General features: G+C 45.8%; 1 protein-coding gene across 4 annotated transcripts in view; it reads left to right on the top strand.

Annotated features, from left to right (window-relative positions):
- The window catches only part of ST3GAL3 (ST3 beta-galactoside alpha-2,3-sialyltransferase 3), a 187,826-nt gene that overhangs the window by 14,375 nt on the left and 153,246 nt on the right, over nucleotides 1-20,205 (top strand). For 3 of the 4 annotated variants that reach the window (XM_080920915.1, XM_080920916.1, XM_080920914.1), the window contains exon 2: nucleotides 7,073-7,217. In XM_080920915.1, the coding sequence (XP_080777041.1) occupies nucleotides 7,103-7,217 (115 nt within the window). In that variant the 5' untranslated portion in view covers nucleotides 7,073-7,102. Of the gene's footprint in view, nucleotides 1-7,072; nucleotides 7,218-14,773; nucleotides 14,859-20,205 lie in introns of those variants that run through there. The other variant, XM_080920917.1, reaches the window with a different exon arrangement.

The raw sequence follows: 20,205 nt of genomic DNA, 5'->3' as shown, positions 1-20,205 counted from the left end.
CACTGTTCTGATGTAGCTTTTCTTAGTGTCTCCCTGTTTCTGTCTTTGGTGCTGCAAATTTGAATCCAGAACCTCATGCTCTGCCAGAAGGTAAATGCCCAGCTCCCTCTTAGAGAGGCGTTGCAGTCTGAATGGAGCCAGGGCATCTGAATTGGAGTCCTGCTTTGTCATATACTAGGCTGTGATCTTGAATTGTTTTATGCTCCGATTTCTTTATTGTGAACTGTAGATAACAAATTCATAGACCCGATAAGCAGAACCACTAAATTTACTCAGATAAAACTCTTAGAGCAGTGTCTGGTCCACAGCAAGTAATCTGTGAATATCAGCACTATTAATTATTTTATTGCTCATGATTAAAACAAATACGGTTACTCTGAATAGAATAATTTCATATATATTAACTGTTTAAATTTACTCAGTCAAGTAATAAATTCTGAATATCTTAGATGTATTCAGCAAAAACATTGTTGTTGAAGAATTAATAAACTTCTCAGGAACTGGTTTGGGAAGCTGGCTAATAAATTGTATGTGACAACTTCCAATTAGCTTCCTTGAAAAGTTTTCACAGGAGGTTGCCCTAGAAGTGCCTTGTGGCTGTGCGTGGTGGCACTTCTGTCCTTAGCTAACAGCTGAGTGGTCTGCGGCAGTGGGGCTTCCATTCTGGGTGCTTGGTCAGAAAATAATCAACCAGAGTGGTTTAGAAATGGTTTGGGTGCAGTTTCTTTCCGCCAGTTCAGATGTTTGTAACTTTCTTCCGATGGCTCATTAAGGCGGTCTAGTTTTTAGTGGTCTAAATGACTCTTAAAGCATGCTGTGACCCACCAGCCATCAGGTAGTCCGCAGATACGCTTTTGAATACTGTACCAGGGCACAATGGTGTCTGCCTGGGTGAGCCAGAGTTGAAATGCTAGGCGATCATACTTAGAAACTGTCAGTGTACTGTGCAAGGGGACAGGTCACACGGGACAGGGAGCATTAACAGCACTCCCCTGCCTGAAATGAGAGGCAGGTAACAGCTTTCCGTGGAAAAACCCAACTCTTAGATGAGAGTGGAGAGTGACTAGGGTTGGCTGGAGAGGGGTTTGGTGTAACAGTTTCAGCTGTGGCTATAGTTTGGTCCCCAGCAGGCGTTCCGCAGCCAGCTCTAAACTCAGTGTCTTCTTTTGGCCTGCATGTGTGACATACTCACACGAGTATATAAATAAAAGTAAATCTTAGAAAAAAAAAAAAAAAAAGCTTCACCAGAGGCCCAGCCTGGGATATACAGTGAGACCCTGTCTTGGAACAAGTGGGCAGCAAAGGCTTCAGCATGACCTCAGGTGGGAAGGGTACACTCCAAACACTGACAGTTAGCTTGGGAAAAAGAGGCTTGTGGTAGGGCTTGGGTGATGGGGATAGGAAGAGAGCTAGGAGAGTCCAAAATAGCGCTCGGGGAAGTAACCTAAGGGAGGTGGGAAGCTTACGCCCGGAGGGAGTCATATTGGCTACTGCGTATGAGAGTTAGGAGGGTGAAGATGGAGGCCACAGGTTTCTGTGAGGCTGTTATAGAACCAAAGACTGTATTGGGCTGGGAACAGGGCAATATAGTCTCTTTAATAGGATAGGTGGTGACTTCTAGGTATAAAGAGAAGGTAAAATTCCTAAGGCTTGTTTGACGTGTGTGGGGACTGTTGAGCATCATTACCAGGCTTTCTGAGAACTTCCTATTGTGTGTGAACTTTTCCAGAGGTGAGAACTGACTGTTCATCCCTCCCTGATAAGGCACTGACCACAGACCAAAGTATAATTCCACCAGAGTCCAACCTGGTGAACCAATGAGTTTATTAGGGTTGTTTCCAGAGAATGAGTGAGACATTACTTACAGGAATATTGGTAACCCCGAAACACCCACACCACCAAAAATTCCCACCCCAGAATGGAATAACAACCCACCTATGGCTACATAGATGGGGTCTCTCACTTTGGTAAACCTTCCACTTTCTGAGTACTCCCTTGACATCTCCTAAGATCACAAGACCACGTATAGCGCATGTAGACTCATACAACCGAGAGGACCATTTAGGCGGGGGAGGCTGGAATCTCTCAGAGAGGTTAGGGTGCAGTGGTCTTTCTGACCCACTTCTGAGAGGAAATGTCAATCAGATGGGCCCAATCTTGAGGGTCACTTGCAGAAGTCACAGCTGCCCAGATGAAGACAACAGTGGCTATGTTCTATATTACCTGTGGTGGCCAACCTCAAGGAAGAGGGGGTTTGAGGGGAAGTCAGAGGGAAGTCAGTAGCAGCTGAGAGAGTCAACAGAATGATAGTAAATCAAGACATCCCCTTGGGGGGCAGTAGTCTGAAACAGGGGAGTTCTTTTGTTCCCCACTTTTCTGAATATTTCAGTTAAACAAATCATAGGCTTTAGGGCTGAGCAAGATAGGTGAAAGGGAGGGAGAAGCAGAAGTCCACAGATCTGTGGAACCCAGGGCCTCACACATGCTAGCAAGGCACTATGTCTGAGTGTATGTAGCACATGCTGCTCTTGGATTCGTTAATAAAGAGATCCGTCGTTAGACTCACTGACGGACTGCCATGTGTCGTGAGCCTAAAGTTGTGGTCACTGCCTGGCTGCACCGATCGAGGTGACACTGGTATCATTCTTCCGCCCTCTCAGAAGAAAGCCCCTTAGAATCGTGGCATTTTATAGGCAGATTGAGCATTCTGCATGTTTAGTTCTTCAGTCTCAGAGGGAAGTTAAGACAGTCCAAGGTGCTGCTGGAGGTTCAAGTCTCTGGTGCCCGGGAGGCAGCTCAGCTGGTACAGTTCCTCTCTGCAAGCGCAAGGACTGGAAATGACCCCACTATACACGGAATGCCAGTGTTGACCCTCATGCCTTTAATCCCAGCTCTAGGACCCGCTGGCCAGCTGATCTTGCTGACTGGAGAGATCTCAGTTCAGTGAGAGGCCTTGTCTCAAAAAAACAATGTAGATTCTGAGGAAGGACACCCAAGGCTGACAACCCACACAGACAGACAAAACGACCTACAGAGTCTCTGCTTTCTGTTTCACTTTGAAAATTTTGTATATTGACTTTTATAAAGACCGAAAATAAAGATATGAATAGATTGTGAAATATGCCCCTACAAATTTACTTAATTTCCCAAGATCTGTCATCTATCCATCTATCCGTCTGTCTGTCTGTCTGTCTGTCTATCTATCTATCTATCTATCTATCTATCTATCTATCTATCTATCTGTGTGCATGTATGCATGGCTGTGTAAGTTTATGTGCACCATGTGCATACAGAAATTCTTGGAGGCCGGAAGAGAATGAGGCTGGAGTTGCAGACAGTTGTGAGCCACCACGCTGGTTGTGAGTGCTGAACCCAGGTCCTCTGTAAGAGCACTGAGTACTCTTAAACAGTGAGTCATCTCTCCACCCCCAATTCCAGGCACCCCCATTTGTTGTTGCCAATGTGAAGCTATTCATATGCACACCCCTCTCTCTAGATCATTTCCCATAGCAGTGTGCTCTGGGCTCCAATGTGTGTTGGGCATGCCCTTTGCTATATTCTCTCTGACCGGAGTGTCGTGTTCTGCATTTGCCCCCTTACCCTTGAGGATGCTCTGTCCACTTTCCTGTGTGTTGTGGCTGGCCTTTGTGAACTGCATATCACACTTTTTTTTTTTTTTTTTTTTTTGCCCTCTGGCTTCCATTTGGGATCATCTGGCAAAAGGCAGAACAGCAAATCCAAGTGTGAGCCGGGAGAGGTTAGAGTGTTGTTTCACCCCACGGCTGCTGGCCACCGTCCTAAGTGGAAGTTGTACCATGCATCCCACTGCCTCCATCCAGCACCATCTCTCCTACCAGCTTGTTCACAGCTTTCTCACCCTTTCAGAAGAGAAGAAGCAGCCTCCTGCCCTTGCTAGTCTCCTAACAGCTCTTTTAAACCCTACCCACACAGCTTACAAAATCCTGCCATCACACCTCCTCCGGGATTCCTTCTGCATGTGCAGCATGCTTTCTGTCAAGGCCCAGCAGGCTCACTACAGAGAGATCTGCGGCTTCCTTGCTGTCTTAGGGTTTTACTATTGTGAACAAATGCCATGACCAAGGCATCTCTTGTAAGGACGATGTTTATTTAGGGCTGGTTCACAGGCTCAGAGGTTCAGTCCGTTATCAAGGCAGGAGCATGGCAGTGTACCGGGAGGCATGGTATAGGAAGAACTGAGAGTTCTACATCTTCATCTGAAGGCAAACAGAAGACTTTTCAGACAGCTAGGGTGAGGGTTTAAAGCCTATACCCACAGTGATGCATCTACTCCAACAAGGTCACACCTCCAAATAGTGCCACTCCCTGGGCAAAGCATATACAAATCATCACACTGGCTAATTGAGTATTTGAACTGTTGTTAATTTTATCTTTAAAAATCTGTGTTGCTAATGGACATCCCTATACAGGACTGGCTTTAAATAGTATTTATGTGTGTACATGCTGTGGCGTGCACATGGAGGCCAGAGGACAACTTGCAAAAGTCTGGCTCTTCTACCATGTAGATCTCTGGATTGAACATGGGTCATCAGGCTTAGCAGCAAGCCTCCCACCAGCTGAGCCCTGCACAGAACCCTTCACTATTTGTTGCAGAACTGAGTTAAGGTGTAGGGATGTTGTAAATCTCATTTATGGAGGCAATACTGTGACTTATAACAGTTGTAATTCGGAAGTGTACGCAGGGGAAAACAGATGCCTCCCAAGGATGCACATGTCACCCCATCCTGTTCCCTAGGAGCAGCCAGCATAACAATTATAGTGCCACTTAGGCCTTTTTTATGTATATATATGTTAGCATTGAATAAACATTCGTATGTATGCATAAATAAACCCATGCTTGTATGTCTGTACATCTGCCTGAAAGGCTTGGTTTCAGAATCCTCTGTCCCACTGTATTTGTTTTGTACCATGTCAATATTCCTGTCTCTTAATAATTACAGCTTGGAGTCAGTTTTGATATGAGAGAAGATAAATTTTTGTCAGCAATATTGTGATACATACATTTGGTCTTCGCTTCTGTCTCCTGACAGTATAACTTCTAAAGTCTTCAGAATGTCTGATGTGATTTCTTGGTGTGTGCTAATGGCTGGACTGACAGCTGGCTGCTGCATGGGGACTGGTTATCTAACTTAATTTTCTATTGCCGTGATAAAAACACCATGACCAAGGCAACTTATAAAAAAAGAAAGCCTTTAATGTGTGGCTTACAGTTTCCAAGGTTTAGAGTTCATAGCGATGATGGCAGGAAACATGACATCAGGCAGGCAGGCATGTCTCTAGAGCAATAACTGAGGGCTTACACCTTGGATCACAACCACAAGGTAGAGAGGAACACTGGAATGACTTTAGTCTTTTGAAACCTTAAATCTCACTCCCAGTGATACACTTCCTTTAATAAGGCCACACCTCCTAATCCTTCCCAGACAGTTCTACCAATTGTGGACCACATATTCAAACACAAGAGTCTTTGGTGGACATTCTTACTCAAACCACACTTTTCCAGAAGAGACTGAGATAGGAGTGAAGGGTTGGAACCTTTAGTCTTTCCAGCCTTTTCAAGGAGACTAACCCTTTAAAGAAGGTAGTTAGCCTGGACTATGTAGATGGGCCCAGTCTAGTCCCAGGAGCCCTGAAAAGTGAAGGGATTTTTCCAGCTGAAAACAGAAGCAAGTGGCTACAGAAGGGTGAACTGAACAAGAAGAGAGGCTTAGCCTGCAAGACTGATGAGCCATGTAGAGCGTTGGAGAAAGACTGCAGGAGCAAAGACTGGTCCTTCCTACAGGGAGCCAGCTGCAGGGAGAATACTTAGGCAGCAGCTGGAGGGAGCATGGACTCAGCTTCTTCTTGGGAGTTTCTGGGAAGGGCCCAGCCTGTGATGCACCAAGGGCTTAGCCGAGCTACTCCATATTGGGGGTGTTGGCCCCCAGGACTCTGAGATAATCAGTGTGTTTTACTGTAAACTGTTTAGTCTACCCCTACCTTGTTTTAGCAGCAGACGAAAATGAGTATGAACTGGTTTGAAGTAACATTTTCAGATCTTATGTCAGGAATGATTATGAGTGGGAGTGGTGGCATGTGCTTGAAGCCTCAGCCAGCACCTGGAGGCTGAGATAGCAGGATTATAGCTTTGGGGCCAGTCTGGGCTACACTGGCCAGCCTAGCTCTAGGTGTTAGAGAGACCCTGTCTTGAAAATTTGAAATAGAACCAAACAATGGCGCTGTGTGCCAAATGGATGCAGAGAACATGAACGGATTTGTCGGAACATGGTGTCAGTGTGACTAGGGTAGTGGCACTGGGAAGGCATATGACTGAGGAGCTACTTGAGGGCTGGAGAGATAGTTAGGGGTTAACAGTGCTTATTGCTCCTGCAGAGGGCTGAACTTTGATGGCTCTCAGCCACCCATAACTCCAACTCTGGGGTATCTGAGTTCATCTTCTGGACTCTGGAGACACCAGCACATACATGTGCACATATCTCACCATATACCCAAGCGTACACATAATTTTAAAAGGGGTGGCTCAGTGGTTACAAACATGTATCGCTTTCCTGGAGGATCCAGATTGGGTTCCCAGCACCTACACTGGACTGCTCACAACTTCCCTGTAACTCCAGTTAACAGGGCATCTGATACCCTCTTCTGGCTTCCCTGGCACCTTCTGGTGGTGTGCAGGCTGGAGAGTTGGTCTGGTCACTAAGAACACCTGCTGGCTCCCAATCATCTGTACCTCCTGATTCAGATGATCTGATGTCCTCCTCTGCTGGTACCAAGCACACACACACACACACACACACACACACACACACACACACACACAGAGGCAAACCACTCGATACATGTGAAATAAAAATGAATTTTTACAAAACTTATTTGAGAGCTTATCATTGCCAGAAATCTGCTGTTGGCACGGAGACGTGTCATTCGTCTTGACATTCCCTTGAGACAGGTACCCTGCTGGGACTCACTGATAGTTTCTTCACTATGTGGAGGGCAAGCTCTTTATCTCTTACTAGCTTTTTCTGTTTGTTTTTAGGTCATGTAGGAAGTTGTGAGTCATGTGAAGATGGGACTCTTGGTATTTGTGCGCAATCTGCTGCTAGCCCTCTGCCTCTTTCTGGTCCTGGGATTTTTGTACTATTCTGCCTGGAAGCTACACTTACTCCAATGGGAAGACTCCAGTAAGTACCACTGTTGCTCACCCCAAGCCTGTAGCTTTACCATGTAGCTGCAATCCCTGTGGGATGTAGGCATAGAAGTCTCCCACCGTTCTAGTTGCTGGGGGCTGAGAACTTTGATGCTTTCCCTTCCCCCAACCCCTTAAATCTGCATGCCATGGCAAACCTCAGCTTCCTCTACAAGCCCAGCGAGCATGTGCTATTCTTCACTTCAAACCTCCGACTGGACCCTCATCTCTAGTTCCTGAAGGCTCAAGTCTTTTTTTATTAGTAAAGTGCTCCAGCCCTTACTTCTCAGTTACTGCCTTGGGTTGGTTGTAGAAGCTGGTTGGTTTTTCTGCCCCCAGATTTCCATCTTTACTTTTTCCTTCCGTGTTCAATTTGATATTGTCTGTTTTACCTTCCCCCGAGGAGACGTCGTCTCTCACCTTTGCAGCCCTTTGGTATTGAACTGGCACTAGCTAGAGTACCAGTGACCCAGCAACCCCCCAACACCTTCCCTCCATATGAGCCTCTGGTCTCAGGTGTGAGCTCTGGCTTCTGTTCCCCAGTGTCCTCCGAGTCATATGCAGTTGATGAGATGGCATTTCTTGACACCCGTCATTGTACACTCTGTTCTTGGCTATAGCTTGAAGCAGTATGTGGAAGCCCTGCACAGCTCTTCTTTGGCTGCCAGAGGCCACTTGTAATCTTTACAGACAGCTCCTGGGCTTCAGTATATAATTGGTCAGTCTCTGGGCGGAGGGCACGCTGAGGTGGAGGAGGCAGCTGGTGACTACTCACCACTTTACTGAGGCTGGCGCCATGAAGTAGATCGGGTGTTTCTCACTGGTCCAAACTACACACATAATTTAAGCTAAATTAAACTACTGTGTTAAATCTTTATTGCTTTGTATAGATGTTTGTACCTCTTAAATGCTTAGCTTGGACTGGACCTGGGATTGGGCCAGGGTGGGCTGTGGCTCAGTTGGTAGAGTACTTACCTAACATGGACAAAGCCCAACACCAAATACAACTGGGCATGGCGTGTCACACCTGTGATCCTAGTACTTAGGAGGTGAAGTCAGGAGGATCAGAAGTTGAGGGTTATCCTCAGCTACATAGTAAGTTCAAGGCTATCCTAGGCTACAAGAGACTCCGTTTAAAAAAGCTTAAAATCTTAGCGTATAATTATCACTACTTTGTGTTTCAAGAAGTTATTCAATTTTTTTTTTTGCCTTGATTTATTTTTAGAACTAAGGTTCAACGTTCCAAGATAAGGAGCATTTATATCAGACAGTGTAGAATTCTGAATGGTGGCTCTATGTCAGTGGAAAACATGTACAAGAAGCAGAGGCCCTTCTCCCCACCCACACTGAAGTCATAGCTAAGGATCAAATAATATTTTCCTAGAGAAGTAAAAATAAATTAACATGATGGGAGACCCATAATGTCTGGCACTCAGGCGGACAATACAGACATCTTATTTCATCTGATTTAATTCTTAATACTAGTCTGTGAAGACGTCATTAATCTTCATTTTCCAGTTGGATAAACCCCAGCACTTAATTCATCTCCCAGGGTCACACAGTTGAGCTGGAACTTAACTCTGAGTCTCCATCTTTGAGACCCGTTTCATGTAGAAAACTATAACAAATACTTAAGAGAGAATTTGATTCTGTTTTCTACTTGATAAAAAGAGATGGAGTGAGAAATGAAGGAGAATAAGAGGACGGGAAAGAGGGAGAAAAGCCTCTAAAAGGAGCTGGGTACCCATAATCACAGCACTTGGGAGGCAGAGGCAGGGGGATCTTTGTGAGTTCAGGGCTAACCTGGTAGAGATCTAAGTCAGCCAGAGAAACACAGTAAGTCCTGACTCAGAAACACAAAAAAATAAAATAACAAAACCAAATCTTAAGAAAAGATTTACAGACAAAAATAGAATAGAAACTACATGTTGTGGCACACACATACAAACCTGAGCTGAAACAGTCTGGGCTCCATGCCAGGACACTGTATCAGAAGTAGATAAGTTGAGCCTGGTAAATCATAGCTGCCACAAAAAGATCTAAAGCTTGTGATCTATGTGGGCTCCACAGGGAGTTCAAGGGCAGCCTGGGGACCTCACTGTGATCTTGTCTCAAAATTAAAAAACCCCCCTCCCACGGAAACATAGCTATTTATTAGTCAAAGTTGTGGCCTACCATGCAACCCTGGGTGCAGTCCCCAGTACTACACACACAGACACACACACATACACACACACACACACACACACACACACACACACACACACACTAATATACATATGCATATACTCACATGCACACATACTCACATACACTGATACATATACACTCACATGCATACATATAATACCCTCACATGTACACATGCACACGAACACATATACTAATATATGCACAATAACATACAAATATATACTCATATACACACTTAAGTACACTAACAAACTTCTGTACACATATACACATATACAGACACACACATACATATTCACACAATACATTAATGCACATACACCCATACACACATATGCACAAACACACATGCATATATATATACACACTCACACACTGACATACACATTTACACATACACATAACACACACACGTACATATACATGTATACTCCCACACTTATACACACATATAACACACACACATACTTGTGTACACACTTATGCACATGTGCACTTAGACACACACACATGCATATATATGCACTCACACACACACGTGCACACATGAACTATAGAACTATATGGCATAATGAGAACACACATCTGTCTTTTGCACAGTTATTTTTGTAAATTAATAAGCAATCCAGCGTAGTCCCCGGGGTTAGAATGCTTCAGGCTTCTTTCCATTTCATGCTGGGATGAAACGCCCATGTTTCTCTTTGCCCTGGTTGTTTATCTGGGCCATCACTCTGGCCGAGAGGTAGGTGTCTCTTCTCAGAAACACCAGTGTCCTGTTCCATGAAAAGTGTGCATGTTAATTTAGAGTTCTGTTATTCCTCATTAATAAAACAAACCCTGCAGTATCTCTCTCTGCGTGCTAAGATCCTTAAGCACTTTCACCACTGTGTTTAGCGATTACAGTGAGTCCCTTCAGTTTCCTATTTTTGAACAGTGTAACCAGAAGGCCCTAAAATACATGCCGTCGACCAATTGCTACAGCAAATCTCATAGAGCAAGTCAGTTGGAAACTGTCTGATATTTAAAAAGGACAGGCTGATCTGAAGTAATAGACATGGGGCATATTAACACACTAACTCTTAGCTTTCTCTCAAAAACAAAATGGAGGGACTGGAGAGATGGCTCAGTGCTTAAGAGTGTTTAATGCTTTTCCAAAGGACCTGAGTTTAGTTCTCAGTGTCCACACTGGGTGGCTCTCACCCACCTGTAACTCCAGCTCCAGCAGATCCAACACCCCTCTGGCTTCTGTAATGACCCCTACACCCCTGCACATAAACACCCACACATAGATAAATAAGAAAAGAAATTGCTTCAGGAAGTGAAGTGGAGGGTGGTATTTGACTTAGACAGCTGCAACCCTTTGATATGTGGTGACCCCCCCAACCATAAAATTATTTTTGTTTCTCCTACATAACTGTAAGTTTTCAACTGCTATGAATCATAATGTAAATATCTGCTATGCAGGACACCTGCTACACAGGCCGAGAACCCCTGGCTTAGACTTTCAGAGTCACCGGTGTCAGAAGTAGCTTTAGCTCCATAAAGAATTGTTCATGCAGACAAGATTAACTAAAGTGCTGTGTCAGACAAGGGGAAGAGGCGCACATTTCAGGGAGCCCCACCAGCCACCCAGCCTCCTGCCACGGCAGCAGTACTGTTCAGAGGTCAGTGTGGGACGGGCTGTGCTGATTTCTGCTAGTCAGAGAGGCCAGGAACAGCATACAGGGCATTTGAAACTATGGAGTTTGCGGGATGGCCACAGACATCTGTGGGTGGATTCCAGTGAGTCTGAGCTGTCACACCCAGGGCAGAAATACCGAGGCTTCCTGTCGAGGGCTCTGCCCTGGGGCGACGTAGAGGAGGTGACAGAGCAGGCATGGTGGGGACGCTAGGACTTCAGAGTCCTCACCCTGCAGTGGAAAGCACCGCCCTGGTGGAAGCTCACCAGGTGAGCAGCCGAGCCATTGAAAGGACGTGCTTTAGGTGTCAAGGTCTCCCCCTAAAGCAAGACCTACAAGAACCACAGAGCTCCTAACAAGACAGTGTTTAAAGTTCAGGACACCTCAGTCTTAGAAAACAACTGGTAAGAAGTTACACCCACGTGCATATTTGTCAGTAAATATTTACACGAGAAATGAAAACTTCTGTCTGCAAAAAGATTTAGAAACAAACGCCTGTGGCAAAGTTATTCACAATAGGCATGCACTGGGAGCACCTTCAAAATCTGTTAGTGATAAGGGAGCACCATGCTCTTAGTGATGAGAGAGCACTGTGTTGTAGTGATGAGGGAGCACACTGTGCTGTAGTGATAAGGGAGCACTGTGCTGTAGTGATGAGGGAGCACCGTGCTGTAGTGATGAGGGAGCACCATGCTCTTAGTGATGAGGGAGCACCGTGCTGTAGTGATGAGGGAGCACTGTGATGTAGTGATGAGGGAGCACATAGTGCTGTAGTGATGAGGGAGCACCATGCTCTTAGTGATGAGGGAGCACATAGTGCTGTAGTGATGAGGGAGCACCGTGCTGTAGTGATGAGGGAGCACCGTGCTGTAATGATGAGGGAGCATCGTGCTGTAATGATGAGGGAGCACCGTGCTGTAGTGATGAGGGAGCACCGTGCTGTAGTGATGAGGGAGCACCGTGCTGTAGTGATGAGGGAGCACACCGTGCTGTAGTGATGAGGGAGCACACCGTGCTGTACTGATGAGGGAGCACCATGCTGTAGTGTTGTGAGAGCACCGTGCTGTAGTGATGAGGGAGCACCATGCTGTAGTGATGAGGGAGCACGCTGCCATGGTGCACAGTGGAATATCACTTAGCATTGAATAGGGAGCAAGCTCCTGTTACACAAGACAACGGTGGTGAATTCTGTAGCCATGCACGGAGTAAAATAAGCTAGGTAGGAGAGAGTACAAACCATTTGATTCCATTGAGATGGAATTCTAGAAAGGGTTGAACTAGTTCTCGGCCACAGAGATGACATTGGAGGTTGATTGTGGGAACTTGAAGGGATTTTTGAAGATGGTGAAATGCTGAACATCCTGTCCAGGTCTTGCCTTCACAAGTGTGTGTATCTGCCAGGAGTCAGAAGACCTGTCTAGTTAAATGTGAATCTTATTTTATGCATTTTTAAAAGTAATGTAAGTATGTCTCATTAAAATTTTTATTTTAAAATAAAGAGTTAGGGCTGGAAAGATGGCTCAGTGAGTAAAGGTGCTTGCTGCTAAGCCTGGTGACTTGAGTTTGATCTCCAGCACCTATGTGGTGGAAGGAGAGAACAGACTCTTACAGTTTGTCCTCTGACTTCCACGTGTGTACTGCAGTAAGCTTGTATATGCACACACACACATAAAACAAATAAATGTAATTCTTTTTTAGAAAGATGTATTATTTTGTATGCATGAGCTTTTTTCTGCATGTATGTAAGTGCACCACGTGTGTGCCTCTTGTTCACAGAGAGGAGGGCACCGGACACCCTGGTACTGCCTTTGCAGGTGGTTGTGAGCCACCATGTGAGTGCTGACAGTAGACCCCAACCCTCTCTAAGAGCAACAAGTGCTCTTAATTGCTAAGCCGATCTCCAGACCTATTTAAAAAAAAAAAAAAAAAAAAAAAAACTAAACAAAAGGAAGTAAAGCGAGAGACTTGCACTGGAAGAGGTGGTGGCTCTGCTGCCGGCCGGGCTTGAGCGTGAGAGACAGGAACACTCAGATCTAAGGACAAAGATGTCATTAGATCCTACTTCAACTTCAGACAGTTGCCTAATTTAGTCAGAAAAAGTCAAGTTAAATCATTCTCAGACATCACACAAAATTCAGTTCCACATCAGAGTTATACAGAGTATAACATTGCTGGTGTGTTGGTCCACGCTTTTAATCCCAGCACTCGGAGGCAGAGGCAGGTGGATCCACAGGTGGATCTCTGTGGGTTCGAGCCCAGCCTGGTCTACAGAGCGAGTTCCAGGACAGCCAGGGCTACACAGAGGGTGTCAGATCCCCTGGAACTAGAGCTGCAGATGGTTGTGAGCTGCTGTGTGCTGGGAATCAGACCCGAGCCCCCTGTAAGAGCAGCAAGTGCTCCAAACCATCTCTCCAGCCCTCATAGTCACAAGTTTAAACCTACGTGCGGTTTAATCAGCTTTCACTCGCCAGTGACATGAAGCCAGCAGCAGTCTTACTTTCTACAGAAATGGAATAACACGCTAGGAGCAATGCAGTGTCCATCCACATTGTTTACAAAGACGAAAGCAACCTAAAATACTGGCGGGACACGGGGCCGGCTGCTCAGCACCGAATCATAGCCTGTGCCCGAATCCCACCAGCCACACATCAAAAATACTCAGAGAAAATAGTGGTTGTACTGAGCCTGTGAACATGACGACATTTATTGATTCTTAATTTCTATTTTTTATATTTGTGTGTGTGTGTGCACATATGTATTTATTTATCGAGTGAGGATCCCATTACAGTTTTGGCTAAACTGCATTCACTAGTCTGGCATTTAACCAGACATAGGCCTGCCTTTATCCCTCAAATGTTTGGATTAAGGGTTTGTGCCCTGCTTTTCTCCCTCTTGTAACTGTTCCTAAGCAATTCAGCAAACTTCTAAGCACCCCGTGACATGGCTTTGGGCAGTTGTCATTTAGGTGCACTGGAGAGTGTGCAAGGGGCATGGCAGGATATGCCCAGGTTTCATGCAGAAAACTCAGGAAACCTAGAGCACCAGGCCTAGAGCACCTTTGGAGTTTGGTTTTGGGAAGGAGGCCTATAGCTCTTTTAGTGTGGTTATAATGGTGTCTCCACCGGAAGGGCACACTGGAGCTGCTGAGACAGGCGAGGTGAGCGTGCACCATGACATGAGGAACATTAATAAAAATGTCTACACACACGCACACACTGGGATGCACGCCAGTGCACATCCATACAGAAGCGCAGTCATTGGCAAGGAGTGTAAAATCAGCAGCAGGAAGCATTTATTGGCAGGGTGGTCTGCACATTCCGCTTGTCAGGGCTTTGGCATAAATACATGTATTCATATCGCTGTTCTTCTCTCATGGCTCTCATGATCTGGCAGCCCCTTGGGAAAAAATTAAAAAGAGATGTATGTATATGTGTGTGCCTGACCATACGTGTGGGCATGTCATGTGTCTATCAGTTGCAGACAGTTGTGAGCACCTGTGGAGGTTTGAATTAGATTGGTCCCCATGGGCTCATATATTCCAGTGCTTGGTCACCAGGGACTGGCACTGTTAGGAGGTGTGTCCTTGTTGGAGAAGGTGTGTCACACGGAGTGGGCTTTGTGGTTCTAAATGCTGAAGTCAGGCCTGTCGTCCCTCTTTTCCTGCCACCGACCCATGTAGAGCTCTCAACTGCCTCCCAGCACCACGTCTACCTGCCTGCCACCATGCTTCTCACCGGGATGATCGTGAACAAAACTTCTGAATTGTAAGCCATCCCCAATTAAATGTTTTTCTTTTATAAGAGTTGCTAGGGTCATGGTATCTCTTCACAGCGATAGAGCATTTACTAAGAGAGCCACCATGTGTGTGCTGGGAGCTGAACCTGGGTCCTCTGGAAGAGCAGCCAGTGCTCTAAAGGGAAGAACACTCCAGACCCTACTAAAATATTTTGAAGATTCATGTTCTTGGGGCTGAGCTGAGCTCACGCATCTTACACTTTTGTGAGAACGGTCTTACGTAGCCCAGGCTGGCCTCAGACTGGCTTTGTAGCTGGAAATGATCTTGAATTCTTTATCGAATGAATCTTTATCTCCCTAGATCACAGATCATCGGCGTGTGCTCCACAAGCTTGCACGCACGGTTTACCCTCTTAGGTGTGTTTGGTAGTACTTCCACATTTTAAAGTTGAGACTCATGAGGCTTAACACGTTATTAATGCCTTGCTTGAGATCACATGCCCGGGGTTGTAAAGTCTAGACCTTTCTTAACCAGTATTAAAGATGGGAAAACTCAGGGTTTGGAGTTGTTGTTTGTTTTAAGACAGAATCTTATAGTGCAGCTCTGGCTAGCCTCGGACTGGCTATATAGACCAGGCTGTCCTCAGACTCACCTGCCTCTGCCAATGACTATCAAAAGCACGTGTCACCTCTCCCATGGGAAAACTTAGTTTTAAGTGAGTTGATTTTGAGTAGAGACAGGGCTGTGTTCTGGTCTCTGTACTTGGTGTCTAGGGCTCTGATTCTTCACCTACAGTCCTTTTGTCTAGAGCTATCTTTCCTTCTGTTTGCTCATTGGTTGCATTTCTGACCATAGCCAACTGATGGCAGAGAGTCCACTTGGGGAGTTACCAGTTTACTTCAGAGGAAACAGAATGAAAGGTAGGGGTGGAGATCTACCCCTATGCAAGTAAATTGGAAGCGATTGTGCATACATCCATTCAAGAGAGTATTCATGAACCATGACATGAAGAACATTAATAAAAATGTACACACACACACACACACACACACACACACACACACACACACTGGGATGCACGCCAGTGCACATCCATACAGAATCACATACCCCCACCCCCAGTACCGGAGTCTTACTGTAAAATTATCTCAGACATCATGCTGTGGTCAGTGTGCATTGGTCCTAACTGTAGAGTTCCTCTCTGCACAGGCCATGGCCAACTGAACTCGGGGCTGAGCTAACTAAGTTGGGAACTTAAGCAAGAGCAGCAGTGATGTCACATGATGCCTGTTTAAAGGCAGCACTGCAAACTTTCTGATTCTACAGCAAGGGTCAGACTGGTGTGTGTGAGCAGAGGGAGGCTGTCGGAGGCCAGCGGCTCACCACGGTGGGTCACCATGGCGGCTCACCGCTTCACCATCTGACAACTGCTCAACAGAGACGAGTTTGCAGTGCACTCCAAGCGAATGCTCCTTCTGGTTTCAATCGAATCTGATTCTTATCATTCAGTGATTTCTTCTGCAGACTTCTGATAAGTAGGTATGGTCTAATTATGCATAAAGTGAAAACAAGTGGTGTTATCTTTGTCACAAAGAATGAATTTGCATTTTTGGGTCAGTTTCTAGACTGGTAGAGAAAGCCACCAGTGAGCTGTTCTAGAATCACATTTTTTATTTTCTTTGAGACAAGGTCTCATGTGGCCCAGACTGACCTAAAACTTCCTATGCAGCCGAGGATGACTTTGAACTGCTGATTCTTTAGCCTCTGCCTCCTGTGTGCTGGGATTACAGGTGGGTGTCACCACCCCTCATCCTCAGGATCGAACCCAGGGCTCCCCCAGCTGAGCCACACCCAGCCCCAGAATCACCGGGCTTTCTCTGTTGTGTGGTGAGACATTTGGAAAGCCCTGTTCTCCTGTGCTACTGACTGCCCTTGTCATCCACATCCTTCTCGGGTTCAGAATTCAAGCTGTAGCCCTCTTGTCTAGACAACTGACCTTTGCCGTTGTCCTTTTCCTTCCTGGGCTTAAATCAGCTCCTCCTGTGTCTTTGAAGCTGCATGAATCCAGATTGATTTCTCTCTATAGTGAGGAGGGGCTCTTGCCCTCTCACATATGAAGACATTTTTAATGTCTGACAGTGAAAACAGTAGTCTTGATGCTAACATGGGAATTAAAAAAAAAAAAAAAAAAAAAAAAAAGGATGGCCTTAGGCATCAACAAGAGGAGAGGCCCTTGGCTCTGTGAAGGCTCAGTGCCCCAGTGTAGGGGAGTGCCAGGTGGGGAGCACTCTCATAGAGGCAGGGGGAGAGGGGATGGGATAGGGGGATCCCAGAGGGGAAACTGGGAAAGGGAATAACATTTGAAATATAAGTAAAGAAAACATCCAATAATAGTAATAAAGGAACAATTTGAAAACTAGGGAGCAGAGACCGAAACCCTGTGTACTGGAATCTAATGAGTGTGAGAGCAGCACCAAGAACACGCCTCACTAAGGGGGTTGAGGAGAGCTGTCCCCGTGAAACCTACACACAAACGAACACCATAGAGAAGCCTCAAGCTTTCAGGGTCAGGGCTGGCGATGGCTCTGCAGTCAGCAGCAGACCAGGTTCCTTTCTCAGAAGCCCCGTCATGTGAATCTGACTCACGCCTGGGGTGGGGGTCCAGTCGCTCTCGCTTGTCCTCCCGGACTCAGTGTGCACACAGGCATTATGAACACATACTTACAAAAAGAAAAGTTTTGGGCTGGACAGATGGCTCAGCAGTTAAAGAGCACTGTCTGCTCTTCTAGAGGTCCTGAGTTCAATTCCCAGTAACCACATGGAGGCTCACAGTCAGCTGTAATGGGATCTGATGCCCTCTTCTGGCATGTCTGGAGAAAGCTACAGTGTACTTATATATAAAATAAATACATCTTTAAAAAGAAAGAAAGAAAACTTTTAGAAGAAAGGATCCCGAGGAGTGTGGTCAGTAGGAGACAGTGGAAGAATAAATACTTTGTGACAGTGCTAAGCATGGTTCCCCTCACTGACAAATGCCCTAGAGCAGCTACATAGGAATTAGTGACCTGGCTCTTGCTTCTGAGCCTCTGTCCACTGTGGCTGGGTAGCAGTGACACAGTGAAGCAGCTGACATGTCCTGCAAGATGCTGCCACGGCCCACCCTCCCCACCTAGTTAGCTCTCCTTGGAAAGACCCCCAGAGTCACACTGAGGGACATCCTTTGTCAATCTTCCAGAAAATCCTGGTTGTACTTAAGCTGACAGCCAAGTGGAGGCATCGCAGTGCTCCAGGCACTGAAGAGAGGGGAAGAGACAAACCATAACTGCAGATCTTCAACAGTGCCAGACATGGCGGTGCACTGCAGTCCCAGTGCTTGGAAGGTGCAGGGAGAAGGAGCATCCTCAGCTCCAGAGCCAGTGTGAGGCCAGCCTGGGCTACATGAGATTGTTAAAACAAAGGGCAGACGCAGTGATTCTAGAAAATCATAGGGAAAAAAATGCTGAACTTATTTAAAGTAAATGTGAAGACCTCACGCTATGAAGGATGCTACAGACAAAATTAACATTCAGAAACTATGCCAAGAAAGCATCAGTGTTTGAAACGTGCAAGGGTTGGTGTATAGAATATGCAGAGAGCCGCAGCTGAGAAAGAAAGAGGTACCCTGAAAGGCTTGGTCGGCAGAGTGCTGGCTTCGAGTGCAGGGAGCCCCACTCTGATCCCCAGAACTGCATCAGAGTCATTGGGCTGCATCCCTGAAATCCCAGTATGGGGCAGGGTGGGTTGGCAGCAGAATTGGAAGGTCCGAGTTCAAGGCCAGACTAGGCAATATGAGACCCTGTGCAGAGACAGAAGCAGGTCGAGGTCTCAGTATCTCACCAGGAAATGGCCAAGAACTGTAACAGGCATTTTAAAGAATTAAGAAACCATTGAGACTAGGATAAGAAGACAAACTCTCAGGCTACAAAATACTCAAGATAAAACAAAGTATCTGTTTTTCCCTCTTTGACAGGAATTCAAAAACTGAATAATGTCAAGTATAAAATTTTTGTAACCTGTATTTTTGCTGACAGGAGGTAGATGGTGCAACCGCTCTGAAGAGCCTGTAATATGATTGATTTACGAATACACATGGGTGTTATTTTACCCGACACGCCTCCCCCTCCCACACAGCTGTATTCCACACAGCTCATCAGAGACACACGTATTGGACCAAGCAGCTAGAGGGAGTGAACTTCTAACCTGAAGATGGGGGTGAGTGAGCAAGAGGCAGGGTGATGTCATAGATGGAGGGCAGGGGTGAGTGAGCAAGAGGCAGGGTGATGTCATAGATGGAGGGCAGGGGTGAGTGAGCAAGAGGCAGGGTGATGTCATAGATGGAGGGCAGGGGTGAGTGAGCAAGAGGCAGGGTGATGTCATAGATGATACACAGCAATCTACAGCAAAAAGCTACAGATGTAAGAAATGAATAGGATGTAAAATGTAATGTTGGAATTAATAAGAGAGTTATAGTTATACAGTTTTATTTTTATAAGTTGAAAGAACACCATTAAGTATGATGGCTCACAGCAGTAATTTCAGCACTTGGAAAACTCAGGCAGGAGGATTCCCACGAGTTTAAGGCCAGCATGGGATAGAGTTCCAAAAGCAAAACACACCTGCAGAAGGCGCATGTACAAAGACTATAAGGTAGGCTATAAGATTCATGAGCTGAAGTATCGGGAGGATCTCTGTGAGTTCAAGACCAGCCTGATCTACAGATCGAGTTCCAGGACAGCCAGGGCCAGATAGAGAAAACAAAACGGGCAGGAGCAAGGAAGGAAGGAAGGAAGGAAGGAATAAAGGAGAATGAGTTGAAAAATTCAAAACTATTGAACTTGGGTCCAGGGCTCTAGCTCAGTGCTGGGCCGCTTGCCCACACTAAACTGTGGATTCAGTTGCCAAAAAAGAAAAAGAAAAAAAATTAGATTTTTTTAAAACCAAAATGAAAACTGCCTGCTATTCAAAAGATGTAATTAAGAAAATGCAATGGTAAAGTTCAGAATGGGAAGATACTTAGTATTTCAGAATGGAAGTTCCAGCAGTAAAAATTCAGTCCCTCTATAGGTTTATGTGCAAAATATAAGGTTTCTGCGGCCCGCAGTGTGTTGGTAAGCCGCCTGATAACAACTGAGTGAGTAACAACTGAGTGCGGACCCAGAGCTGCTTCATGAGAGAATCTGGGAGGGACTCGGACAGCGGTGACAGTTCCCAGCCTTGGTCACCGAGCTCATACACAGCATAAAATAAGACTGTGTCAGCACAGAGTGATACCAACAGCTTCATCACAGCCCAGATGGATAGACAGACGAAATGTCGCATTTCCAGCAGGGCATAAT

The sequence above is a fragment of the Micromys minutus genome (genome assembly GCF_963924665.1).
Source record: "Micromys minutus genome assembly, chromosome: 9".
NCBI lineage: Eukaryota > Metazoa > Chordata > Mammalia > Rodentia > Muridae > Micromys > Micromys minutus.
The sequence above is the reverse complement of the archived record's forward strand: the minus strand, read 5'-3'. Positions and strand labels throughout refer to the sequence as shown.